This window comes from Lethenteron reissneri, chromosome 11 (genome assembly GCF_015708825.2).
Source record: "Lethenteron reissneri isolate LAM-NWPU_2019-01 chromosome 11, ASM1570882v1, whole genome shotgun sequence".
Classification (NCBI taxonomy): domain Eukaryota; kingdom Metazoa; phylum Chordata; class Hyperoartia; order Petromyzontiformes; family Petromyzontidae; genus Lethenteron; species Lethenteron reissneri.
In genome coordinates, this window is record NC_083789.1 from 1159263 (window position 1) to 1171447 (window position 12185).

The following is a 12185-nucleotide window of genomic DNA, read 5'->3' on the forward strand; positions in this document are numbered from 1 at the left end:
TGACGTGACGTGGAAGGGCCTTCACCAAGCAATGGCGTCACGAAGGGGGCTGTGAATTATTATTAAACTGCTACCAGGTGAGGGTCCAGACTGAGAGAGGAGCAAGCACAGGCCCACGAGTCTGTGAATTAAGAAGCCTGCAATGAAGCCTCTGCTTCGTGTTGCCGAGTACCTTGTAGCAGTGGCCTGCAGCAGTAGCGGTGGCCTGTAGCAGTAGCAGTGGTCTGCAGCAGTGGCCTATATCTGCAGCATTGGCCTGCAGCAGTGGCGGTGGCCTGTAGCAGTAGCAGTGGCCTGCAGCAGTAACAGTGGCAGTGGCCTGTATCTGTAGCAGTGGCCTGTATCTGCAGCAGTGGTCTGTATCTGTAGCGGTCGCCTGCAGCAGTAGCAGAGGCCTGTATCTGTAGCAGTAGCAGTGGCCTGTATCTGTAGCGGTGGCCTGTATCTGTAGCAGTGGCTTGTAGCAGTGGCCTGTATCTGCAGCAGTGGCCTGTAGCAGTAGCAGTGGCAGTGGCCTGTATCTGTAGCAGTGGCCTGTATTTGTAGCAGTAGCAGTGGCCTGTATCTGTAGCAGTAGCAGTGGCCTGTATCTGTAGCAGTGGCCTGTAGCAGTGGCCTGTATCTGCAGCAGTGGCCTGTAGCAGTAGCAGTGGCCTGTATCTGTAGCAGTGGCCTGCAGCAATGGCCTGCAGCAGTGGCAGTGGCCTGTATCTGCACCGCTAAATGCCACTTGTGCCTCGTGCTGCTGGTGGAGCGTTGCGCTTCAGAAACACGGCACAGCGGTGGCGATCCCTTCCCCGTGAGCTCGCACGTCTGTGATTCCGCGCTCCGGTCGCGCCGACCTGCTGCTTCTTGAGCAGGATGTTGACGCTGGTGAGGTCGCTGCCGTGGTCCTCGGAGGTGATCTGTGTCTCCAGCTCGGCGAGCCACATGTTGATGTCGGCGCAGCTCTGTGTGAAGAGCTCGGCGCGGTTCGCGTCGAAGAGCCGCTGGGCCTTGAGCTGCGTGGTGCTCTCCAGGTGGTCCCACACGGTGCCCAGCTCCGAGAGCTTCTCCTGCACGATGCCCTCTGTCTCCGGCTTGTCCCGGATCAGTTGCTCCCCCTCCTGCCGTGCCGCATGGAACGCGCGCCGGTTAAACCATTGCCATATAACCACCAATATTATGAACACCACCAGATGCCATTATAACATCTTAATACTCTGTTCATCACTAAGTTGCCTGTGACCAAATCACCCGGAATGTGCCCAATTTCATCAGATCTCAGCGTACGTTCCGGAGCAACACGTTCCAAAACATTCCAGAGCCGAACGTTCCAGAGAAGCACGCACACCTTCTTGATCTTGTCCAGCCACTCCTTGTTGGAGGCCAGCTCCGCCATGAAGGCCTGGTGCTTCTGCCACTTGGAGTGGAGGTTCCTGGCCTCGTCGTACGACATGTCCTGCGCCGTCAGCATCTTCTCGTTCATCCACAGGCTCAGCTGCAAGGCACCGGGAAGGCGGCGTCATTCACGGCCCTCCGGTCGGCGAGGCGATGGCAACGAGCGCGCAGTTAAAACCGGAACCATCGAACGGTCTACAAAAATCAGGCTGGAAGGAGCAAATGTTGCGCGTGAAGGTTGGAGGGGTTGAGTCTTGTGATTGTGTAGTTGCAACAAAGCGAGAATCGTTAAGTACGACACATATATAGATTTCTGGCCTCAGTTTAGAAGTAGTTCCATGTTGTGCAAACGAATGTTCGAGGTGGAAATTTTCACAAATTTGTGCACAAATTGATAACGAAGATTCTCAATGAACTAACACAGGAGGGATGTGCAGGTGGAGGGGAGAGGAGAGGAGGCAGGGATAGGGACAGGTCGACATGCGAAGGAGGCGGCGTACTGCCCAGTTACAACTCGACGTCAGTCCCTCGAATGAACGGGAAAGATCCGTTGACTGACCTCCTGGCAATCTTGCAGGAACTTCTGTAGGTCCCGGTTATCCCTCAAACGGCCCAGGAGGTCTGCTGCTGCTGCCTGGTTCTTCTCACGCCTGCACAACATCACCATCGTCACCATCGTCACCATCGTCATCGTAACCAACACGCGTTACTTCCAGTAACACGATCGGGCACCATTACTGTGACTGCACCGTTGCCGCGCTTTACACGAGCCCCGTGCGGCGCAAGCGAAGGCCCTGGCTGCCGCCAACGCTCGGCAGCAGCGGTCGGCCGTGCGACGAGGCGTGGAGCCTCCACTCCAAGTGGCAGCAGAAGCACCGGGGACTTCGCGTAGCTCAAAATCCACAAACATGTATTTAGTTTCACAAAGAAGGCAGCGCTAATGTCATCCGCATCTCTGATTAGCACGGTTGGCTACGTACGGTGCAAAAGAGGTCCAACATACGTACGTACATCCGACGCACTGCCACTCAAAACAAACGAATTTTCTCTCTTTTGCAAAGACGGACTGAGAAACGAAAGGCGAGACAACTCCTCAAATGCCTCAAGCGTCCCGGCCTCGGCGTGAAAAACAACAAAGCCCGGCGTCGCCTCGGCGAGGCCACTCGCCTCTCGCTGATGGAATCCATCTTCTCTTGGATCTTGTCGGCGTTGAAGTTCCCCTCGCCGACCAGCTTCCTCCCCGTGTCCAGCACGCCGCCGACCTTCTCGTCATTGGCCTCCATGCTGGTGGTCAGCTCCTCGTGCTTCTTGATGGCTTCCTCGGCGGACTGCAGCGTCGCCGGCATCTCCACGCGGCTCAGCGCGTACTCCTGCGGGAGTCGGGGAAATGCGCGCGGACAGAGCCGGCACCGCCGCAAGTGAGCCCAGCGTCCAACGGAACAAACGCGCGGCGAGCAGCCGACGAGTTCACCAGTTTAACTTCTACGGCACGCTCCTCGTGCGTCTCTGAAGGCACAGGGGCACACGCGGATCTACTCAAAGTGGCAGCTACAAGAAAGGACAAAGCGCACATTCGAAGAGTCGGACAGGGAGACGCTCCATCTCTCCAGCAGCCGGAGGATATTTGCCTGGGACGTCACAAACTTCAAATCCAACACTTACTAATAATGATCGGAATACCCATTCAAACAGGAAACATGCATGCTGGTTGGATACAGAGGAACGAGTGCTGGGAGCACTATCCAAGCGGCGTGGTGGTAACAAGCGGCGCGAGGCACGATGGGCGCCATCACGCACGCACGTCCACTCCGCCTCGATGACGGTATCGGTTGTGTTTGCGGTAATGCGCGAACGAGCAACGGGTGGAGCCGCCGTGAGGAGGCCACCGTCTCCCGCCCGACCGCGCTGCGGTCTGCGCTCCTTCAACGGAGGAGGAGGAACAGAGACGCGACACGAACTCTCTCTCCGCTGAAGCCCTCTCTGGCATAGAGCTCCTGACCGCGTCGCTGTCACCGGCGCCGCGCGCGAGAGAGACGAGAGAGAGAGGAGAGAGAGAGGAGAGAGAGAGGAGAGAGAGGAGAGGGATAGAGGGGAGAGAGAGAGGAGAGAGAGAGGAGAGAGCACGAACCTGGTTGCTGAGAACGCCGTCGGCCTGGCGAGCGTCGCGCGCGAAGGCGAGGTACGCGTGGCACGCGGCCAGCAGCGCGCGCCGGTTGTCCCACATGCTGTGCAGCTCGGCCCAGCCCGTGTGCAGGGCCTGCAGCCGCTGGCGCAGGAACACGTGCTGCGGGTCGCTCTGGTCGCGCGTCACCTCCTCGCCCATCTCCCGCATGCGCCGGTGGTCCTCGCTGTAGTTGCTGATCTCGTTCTGTGGGCAGAAGGGTGACAGACGGCATCGCTGGTGAGATCCTCTCTAGGTGGGATCGTCGTTGCTGCTTCCAGGTCATTCTACCGCCGCTATATCTTTTGTGTCCTGAGCATCTATAATTTATTTAAAGCAACAGATTTCTCTGACGAATTGAAGCATCTATCGTTAAGTAGGATGTAATTCATAGTAAAAATTGTCTAGAAATTACACTATAGAGCATTTAAATGAAAAAAAACCCATTCCCTTTTTATAACTAAAATACAGAATTCGGCAATGTCCCAACGAATATTTTTTCTTAAAATTTTTTTACTTAAAAAGATAATCCTATTACATTCTCAACATCTCAGTGCAAGGCACACCATCAGCAGTGAGACACTTTTGTTTTGGCTACGAGGAGGGGCGCTCGGAACAGGGGCCACTGCCGTCGTGAGGAGACGGTGGCCCCCGTGAGTGGACGAGCTGCGGCGAGGCCCCACCTTGATCGCTTCGTGCTGCGCCAGGAGCTTCTCAGCCTCGGGGAGGGTGCTGGGAACGTCCTCCGACGCCACGGCCTTCTGGGTTTTGGAGAGCCAAGCCTGCACCCGGAGAAGACGCGCGCCGCTCAGCAGACGCACGCACGAGGTGCGACGCAGCCTCCATTCCCTGTGGTGCGGAGCTCAGAAAGGCAAAGGCGCGGCCCTGCAATGTCCTGCTCACGCCACTGCTGGCGGAAGGGCCTCCACTGGAGGGAGCTCTCGAGGCCATCTACGCAGGGTATTGTTGCCTACTCTTCCACACGAGCCAGATGTCTTTAACGAGGTCGGAGTAACCCACAATTTGGCCCACCACACACAATCTGACGATCGACCGGCCGTGGTGTACCCGTTTGTTCTGCCGGGTGGACAAAATGTAGAGGGGGGCTGTGAGAAACGTGCTTGCTGTTTCAACTGCCACACAAATTTATGATTTCTGGAGCCAAGAATTCACCGTATTCTGCGGATTGTAAGAAACTCCGGAAAGCAAAACGTGCCCCAAACTTAGTGGTCATTTTGAAAATGAACAATAATGATTCTGGAACCCACGATTTACCGGGCAAGTGGAAACCCAAGGGTGTAAAACATAAAAAATAATAGAGGGGACGCTGGAAAATAAAAGTGTCTCTTAAAGCGGTGAGATCACCGTAATCACGGTGGAAGTGGCCGTGGGGGCAATAAAGTTGTTGACTTGTACACGGTATCAATAAAGATAGACAACTCTGGCCTCATGCACACCGACTGGTTAATCAGATAAAATCTCAGCTCTTGCTTTAAAACCCACGGAGAAAAAGTGGATAATCCGGAGAATACGGTAAACATCACCGTCAAAATACCAACCATGAGGCCTCATTTCATGGCTGTTGTATAAAATATTTTTGTAACTTTAGTCAATCACATTTCAGGAATGAATGAGGTCAATATAATTCGTGTCACTTGTTAACACGTGTTGACCAAATGATGCACACAATCCAATCTCTGTTCGGTCTCATACTGTAGACACACGAGTTTTTTTAATAATAGTTTGCTTTGCTTGACATAAATACTTGTGTCACTTCCTAACTGTGCACCAAATCATCAGAATCACCAAGCAAGACCTACCGACCTTTGAATGAGGAGCACCCCAAGCCGTGACCACACCCAGCATTGCCATGACGACGCTGCTACGAATCGACGTAGCGCCTGGACACGAGCTGACCTCATCCCGTGCCTCTTTCTTAAGAGACCAAAATGCCACCACAAATCTCCCCGCGTGCGCCCCTCACTACGACCTTCCAGTAAATTCCTCGCCGCCGTCAAGGGGCTCCTTGTTACTTCTTCCGATTCTCGCGGCCGCGCCGACGCCATCCTGAACAACGGCCGTGCAGTGTGCGGCGGCCGTGACGTCGGCGGGAGACGCCGCCAACTCTGCCGCACGCGACGCCGCGAGCCGCTCCACGCCGCGTTCATTTGAAGTCACCACCGCTTTCAACTTAAAGCCGCCTTCAAATGCCAAAGCGGACGTCATTTGACCTCAAAGCCGATAAACGTATACGCCTCGCCGTTGCTAAGCGACGCGATGCACGATGTGGCGTGCACATCACGCAGCGGCGGAATGCAGCTACCGTCGGGAGGCTTTCTCAAGCGGCGCGCGAAACGAGCTCTGGGAACCGGTGTACGAACGGCCCGAAGGAAGGCATTTGTCAGCGCCATGCGAGGGGTTCGTGACCCCGACCGGCCGTATCAGCCTCGGTAACGTGGGCGCGGCTCGAGAGGGTTTCCTGCCTTCGGGAGGTGGGGCGTTCGGGGCGGTCACCGTCACGCCCCACGCAACCGACCGGAGCGGCCGGCGACGCGGTCAGGGCCCGACCTGGAAGTCGTCGACGTCCTGCAGGAACTTCTGCAGCTTGGAGGCCTCGCCGAGGGAGTCCTCGCGGGCGCGCAGCGTGCCGCGCAGGGCGCCCCACACGGCGGCCGTGTCGGCCAGCTGGCCACGCACGGCGCCGGAGCTCTCCGGGTGGCGCTGCGCCAGCCGCTCCGCCTCGCCCTGCAGGTCCCCCACCTTCACCTGCAGGGCGGGGGGGGGGGGGCGCGGGGCGCAGTAAGCAATAATAACATAAACATCGTCACCAGTCATGTGTGTTCATTTGTAATGTTTATGGAAATGCTAAGTACTGAAGTTTTATAAAAAGTTATACAAATAATATTAACTGTTTTAAAAATACATCTTCAAGAGCTGCGTGTGTTACATGTCTAAATGGCTATTTAAATGGAGAATACATGTATAAACAAACAGATCTTTACGTATCTTGCGTTGCACATGTGTGTATGGTGTGTAGGGTGAGTGCATGTGTGTGTATGGTGTGTGTGTGTAGGGTGTGTGTGTAGGGTGTGTGTGTAGGGTGTGTGTGTGTATGGTGTGTGTGTGTAGGGTGTGTGTGTAGGGTGTGTGTGTAGGGTGTGTGTGTGTGTGTGTAGGGTGTGTGTGTGGTGTGTGTGTGTAGAATGAGGGCGTGTAGTGTGTGTGTGTGTGTGTAGGGTGTGCGTGTGTAGGGTGTGTGCGTGTAGGGTGTGTGTGTGTAAGGTGTGTGTGTGTGGTGTGTGTGTAGTGGGTGTGTAGTGGGTGTGTAGGGGGGGTGTGTAGGGGGAGGTGTGTGTGGGGGGTGTGTGTGTAGGGTGTGTGTGTGTAGGGTGTGTGTGTGTAGGGTGTGTGTGTGTAGGGTGTGTGTGTAGGGTGTGTGTGTGTAGGGTGTGTGTGTGTAGGGTGTGTGTAGGGTGTGTGTGTAGGGTGTGTGTGTAGGGTGTGTGTGTAGTGTGTGTGTGTAGGGTGTGTGTGTGGTGTGTGTGTGTGTAGGGTGTGTGTGTGTAGGCTGTGTGTGTGTAGGGTGTGTGTGTGTGGTGTGTGTGTGTAGGGTGCGTGCCTCTATGGCAGCCAGGTCTCGCTCCATGCCGGACAGCTTGCGCTGCAGCGCCATGACCCCGGCCAGGTCGTTGCCCAGGCCCTGCGTGGACTCGATGAGACGCGTCTTCTCGCGGATCCACTGCCTGCGTCTCGTGGCACTCCAGCTGGAAGCTCTGCAGCGTCAGCTGCGCCTGCAGCGCCTCCTTCTTGCTCTCCGCCAGCTCCCGGAACTCGCTCCACCTGCGGGATGATTTGTCGATGAAGTCGATGTATCAACCCAGCGACCACAAGATGCGATCGGCGGGTGGGGGAAGGGAAACGCGGGAGATGCAGCAGGAGGGAGCAGCACCACGTCACAGCGTGGAAGCCACCGGGGCCCGGCTCCAACGAGTCCCAGGGCAGCCTCGGGTAGGCCAAGCCCCATCACCGACACGTTCCCCTCGGCGCCCGTGGGGGGTGCGGCGTCACCTGGCGTTCAGGAGGTCCTGCTTGGCCTTGATGTCGTCCTCGCTGGCGTGCCCCGACCCCAGCAGCTGCCGGGCCAGCTGATTGACCACGGCGACGCGCGACGCCAGACCGTTCATCTCGGGCTCCAGGCTCTCAAACCTGCCGGCAAGCACGATGTGGGATTGTGTGTAAGCTGTGCCCCTTTGCCTCTTGCCCTAACACCGTCCGATTTGCAGGAAGATGAGAGACAACATTTCCAGCAGAGCAGCCCCTTTCCCCACGTTAAGAGAGCGGCCCACGGAAGGAGATATCACAGAACTACTTCTGAAAACTGTTCAAGTGACCTCTTATCCACGACTTAGGGGCAGCACTTTCCAAACTACCAGCAGTACGATGGTCCAACCAATATTTTTCATTCTCAGAGTAGAAATGTGGTCAAATAAAGTCCAAAATAAAAACTAGTACACATTGTGAGTAGGCTGAGACCACCAACTCACTACCAATTGCGAGTTCAGTCTAATCACGGGCAGATAAATCCCACACCCAGGTTGCCAGCAGTACCAGAAAGTGCTCCGGAAAGGAAGACGCACCCTAAAACTTGTGCCCAGTGTCAATAAAGTTGCAAATCTCACACACACATCGACCAGATTATAACATTCACCCCCCACTATTTCTGTAAAATTCAGGGTAAAGAGTACGTAATATAATTGCAGTTATTTTACAACAATAATTTATTAATTTTATTTACTTTACAGAGCCAAGATTCCCATGGGCCGCGGTGGTCTCACCGGTGCTGAACGACCTCCAGGTCCTCCAGCTTCTCGGGGATGTCCAGCGCGTCGAGCCACTGGCTCTTCTCGTCGAGCCAGAGCAGGCAGGCGGCCGTCTCGCTGTGGATGGTGTAGAGCGCCAGCGCGTCCTGCAGGCGGCGGCCGCGCTCGGCGGCCAGCGCCGCCAGCTCGCCGTACGCGTCCTCCAGGCGCTGCAGCCGCTCCCGCACGCCGGCCGGCTCCGCGAGGCTCGCGGGCAGCGCCGCCGCCTGCTCCCGCAGCGAGTCGATCACCGGCCTGCGCGGGACAAACGCGGCCTCGTCAGTCGCGCTCGCGCCACCCGCGGCGGACGATCGCGCTTCGAATCGGGGCGGCCCGCCGGCGCGCCGCCGCCGTCGCCGCACCTGTATCCCTCGATCTCCTCCACGACGTCGCGGTGCTTGCGCGCGAGCGCCTGCGTGGAGAACTCGTCGTTGCCCACGTCGCCGCCGGCCGCCACCAGCAGCGCCGCGTCCCGGGCCCAGGCCTCGACGTCGGCCGAGTCCGACAGCAGCTGGTGCAGCGACTCGGAGGCCCGCAGGCGCTCGGCTCTGCGCGACGCCGCCAGCTCCAGCGAGGCCCACAGCTTCTCGAGCTCGGCGGAGCGAGCGCGGGCCGCCTGCGCGTCGCGCTCCGCCTCGCGCTTCTCCTCCTCGGAGGCGGCGGCGTCGGCCAGGGGGGGCGCCAGCGCCGCCGCGGCCGCCTCGCCCAGGCGCAGCGTCTGCTGCAGCTGGGCCCGGCGGCCACTCAGCTCGTCCTGTCCGTGGCGGAGCCGGGGTCCACGCGGCAAGGGGCAGTGAGAGGGACCGGAGGGAGAGGTGCGGGGAGACAGGATTGCAAAAGGAGAGAAGGAGGAAATTAATTCACGTAAGAGTTCATTTTAGTTCAGAACTCTTGACCTCCTCGCGGTTCAGGTAAGATGCTGATGATAATCATGTTCATGTAATTTTTTTGCAAATATACACAAATACACAAATGTAAGTGGGAGGAAACCTAAGTCCCCAGAGATGATCCATACATGAGAAAACATGGCGATGAGGAACCCAACATATGCAACGTAGCGGAAAACTGTGAGCACCTACAAACAACGTCGAGAATCAAACACGAAACTCATCAGCAACGTCACGACTGGCTCTGACTCCGACTCGCGCACCCCCCCTCGGAGCGTCCTCACCTCGAATGCGCGGTGCCGAGCCAGCAGGCGCAGCACGGCCGCGAGGTCGTGGCCGGCGTCCTCGCTGGCGAGGAGGGGCTCCACCTGCCGCACCCAGGCCTCCACCTCCTCGGCCTCCCACAGGAAGAGGTGCAGGGCGCGAGCCTGCTCGAGGCGTGCGCGCCGTGCCGCGCACAGCGCGCACAGCTCCGCGTAGGACGCCTCCAGCTGCCCCGCTCGCTCGCTCGCCACCTCGGGGTCGCACGGCCTGTAGCCTGGGAGACGCAAATCCACCCGTCGCACGGCCACCGTCAACTTCACGCGAGGTGCTGCTCGTCGCACTCGCTTGAGAGGCGATGGGCTGAGCCGACACCCGAGGAGGATTTGAACTTTTGTCCTTCTGTTTTAATCGCAACGGCCTCGACTGCGAGGGGACGGGATTCGTTCGCGTGGCCATTATTTTAATGTGAAGCACGCCAACGACTCGTTTGCGTGTCGTTAATAAGGGATAGTATAACGCTTCGTCGATCCGCTGCTGGATGGAGAAGGACTCCCCACGCTGCGTCATTCCTGGAGATTGTACGAATGACTTTCCTAACCACGCTCGTTGGTCTGGCCGGGTAGAAGACCTCGTGGCTACATCATTATTAACGAGCCCTCCCTTATTCTTTGCCACTTTGAAACCACGTGATAAGCCACTCTGCTGTGCTATCATTTGTGGCCAGATTGCTTCTGAAAAATAAGATAATAGCTGAGTGGGCTTTGCCTGGTAATAAAACAAAATTGTTTTATTTACCTTTCCTAAACTTTGCACTCATCATATTTTTGTGTTGTTTATTATTGTAACGTTCTGACCCGCCGCTACTAGACACCTGTTGAAAAAAAGTTTTGTAGCTCATCGGATTCCTCCAGTATCAATACAGATTCTGATTCACTAAGTCACTGCGTGTCTCTGCTATTGTACCGCCGGTGAAAACGTAGTGCCACTGGTGGCGGCCTGGACGAGCGCTCCTGTGGGTACGTACACGCGGGTATACGCGCGCACTTGCGGGTTGACGCTCGCGTGGGTACGCACCGTCCACCTCCTCGGCGAACCGCAGGGCGGCCGCGTTGACGGCCTTCACGCGGTCGGCCTGCGCGGCCACGTCGGCCTCCACGAGGGCGTGCTTCTGCAGGAGGTCCTCCACGCCCAGCAAGTGCTTCCCACACTCCTGCGACAGCAGGCGCAGCTGCACGCCGCGCCGCACGCACCAGAGTCACGCGCGCCCTCTCAATGCCGCGGACACGCGAGTTGCTTCTCCGTGCCGTGTCATGCGATTCCCCAACGTCATCCCAATCGCGCCAACGGTAACCGTGACAAGAGACAAAGAGTGGGAGCCCGCTGAAGGAGACTCGGCGAGGCTTTGCTGGTGAAACAAACCGTGTTAGTAGTAGTAATAACAACAGCATCGCAGGGCAGTGCATCCCCAGTGTCTGAGATCCCTTCAAGTGACCTCTGACTCGCACGCGAGGGGGCAGCACTTTCCCACCAGTCTGGTTACAGTGAGCAATCTTCACTGCACGAGACTCAAAATTATATTTTTCATTCTCAGAGCTATAATTTAGAGTGCCGTACTGTGGGTGTCTGGTTTCTGGGTTCAGGCCATTGACTCACGGCACTCGAGAGCGTGGTTCAACCACGAGCGGCCGCCCGGGTTCGATCCGAGGGATTTTTGGTCTGTCGAGATGACGCCGGGAGCACGGTCGGATCGCAACCGCAGAAGCGGACAAAACATTTCACTTCACACACAAAAACTAAAAAGACAAAGATCCCCCCCACGTATAGCCTTAACATACTCTTAGGGCAAGTGCTGTTAGCAAGCACCTATGAAGGCCGGAACAGTACACGAGAGGGTGGGTGGCAAGCACCACACCCGACCATCTTTGTCTCCCCAGTGGCGATGTTTACATACTATACCAGGTACTTATTTGAGGCTGAGTCGACCAAGGGGAAGCCTAGGACCGATGATGACCGTGAGCAGGAATCGACACGCTAACCGCTCCACTACCGCTCCCCATGCTTCACACACGCACACCGACCTTCATCTCGTCCATCCAGGCGCCGGTGTAGAGCATCTCGTGGAAGGCTCGCTGCAGCGCCAGCGTGATCTCCAGCCGCGTGCGCCGTGCCGCCAGCAGCTCCTGCAGACGGCGCCACAGCTGCAGCACGCCGTCGCGGCGCCGCGTCACGCGCGCCACCTCGTGGTAGCGCTCCGCCTCCAGCTCGCGCGCCACGCCCTCCACGGCGCGCACGCGCCCCTCGTACGCCGCCATGTCCGTCTCGATCGCCTCGTGCTTCTTCGTGGCCGCCTCCACCGCCGCCAGGTCCGCGCCGAAGTTGTCCTGCGCGGGGGAGGGGGCGGGCAACGCGAGAGGTCACGCGACGGGCATCGCGTCGCGCTGGCGCGGTCAGATGGCGCGGGATTGACGGGCGGGTAGCGATCGCCGGTTCGGAATAATGAGCCACGAGTTTTCCTCTCTCCGTCCCTCTCGTTGGTTCGCTCGAACTCCGGTCATCCTTGCGGTGGTTTTCGAACAAAGACGGTGGTCACGGCATCGCGCGCATTCAGATGCGCTTCTGCGGCCGTCTGGAACG

The 12185-nt window shown here is 57.6% G+C and overlaps 1 protein-coding gene across 1 annotated transcript in view; it reads right to left on the reverse strand.

The window, feature by feature from the left end:
• The window catches only part of LOC133341248 (spectrin beta chain, non-erythrocytic 1-like), an 85530-nt gene that overhangs the window by 20607 nt on the left and 52738 nt on the right, over nucleotides 1-12185 (reverse strand). Inside the window, 15 exon segments of the mRNA XM_061549734.1 lie at nucleotides 843-1106; nucleotides 1334-1480; nucleotides 1940-2030; nucleotides 2548-2750; nucleotides 3509-3748; nucleotides 4225-4323; nucleotides 6110-6307; nucleotides 7161-7283; nucleotides 7285-7381; nucleotides 7610-7747; nucleotides 8377-8655; nucleotides 8763-9154; nucleotides 9572-9825; nucleotides 10626-10779; nucleotides 11630-11932. Of these exon segments, the coding sequence (XP_061405718.1) occupies nucleotides 843-1106; nucleotides 1334-1480; nucleotides 1940-2030; nucleotides 2548-2750; nucleotides 3509-3748; nucleotides 4225-4323; nucleotides 6110-6307; nucleotides 7161-7283; nucleotides 7285-7381; nucleotides 7610-7747; nucleotides 8377-8655; nucleotides 8763-9154; nucleotides 9572-9825; nucleotides 10626-10779; nucleotides 11630-11932 (2982 nt within the window).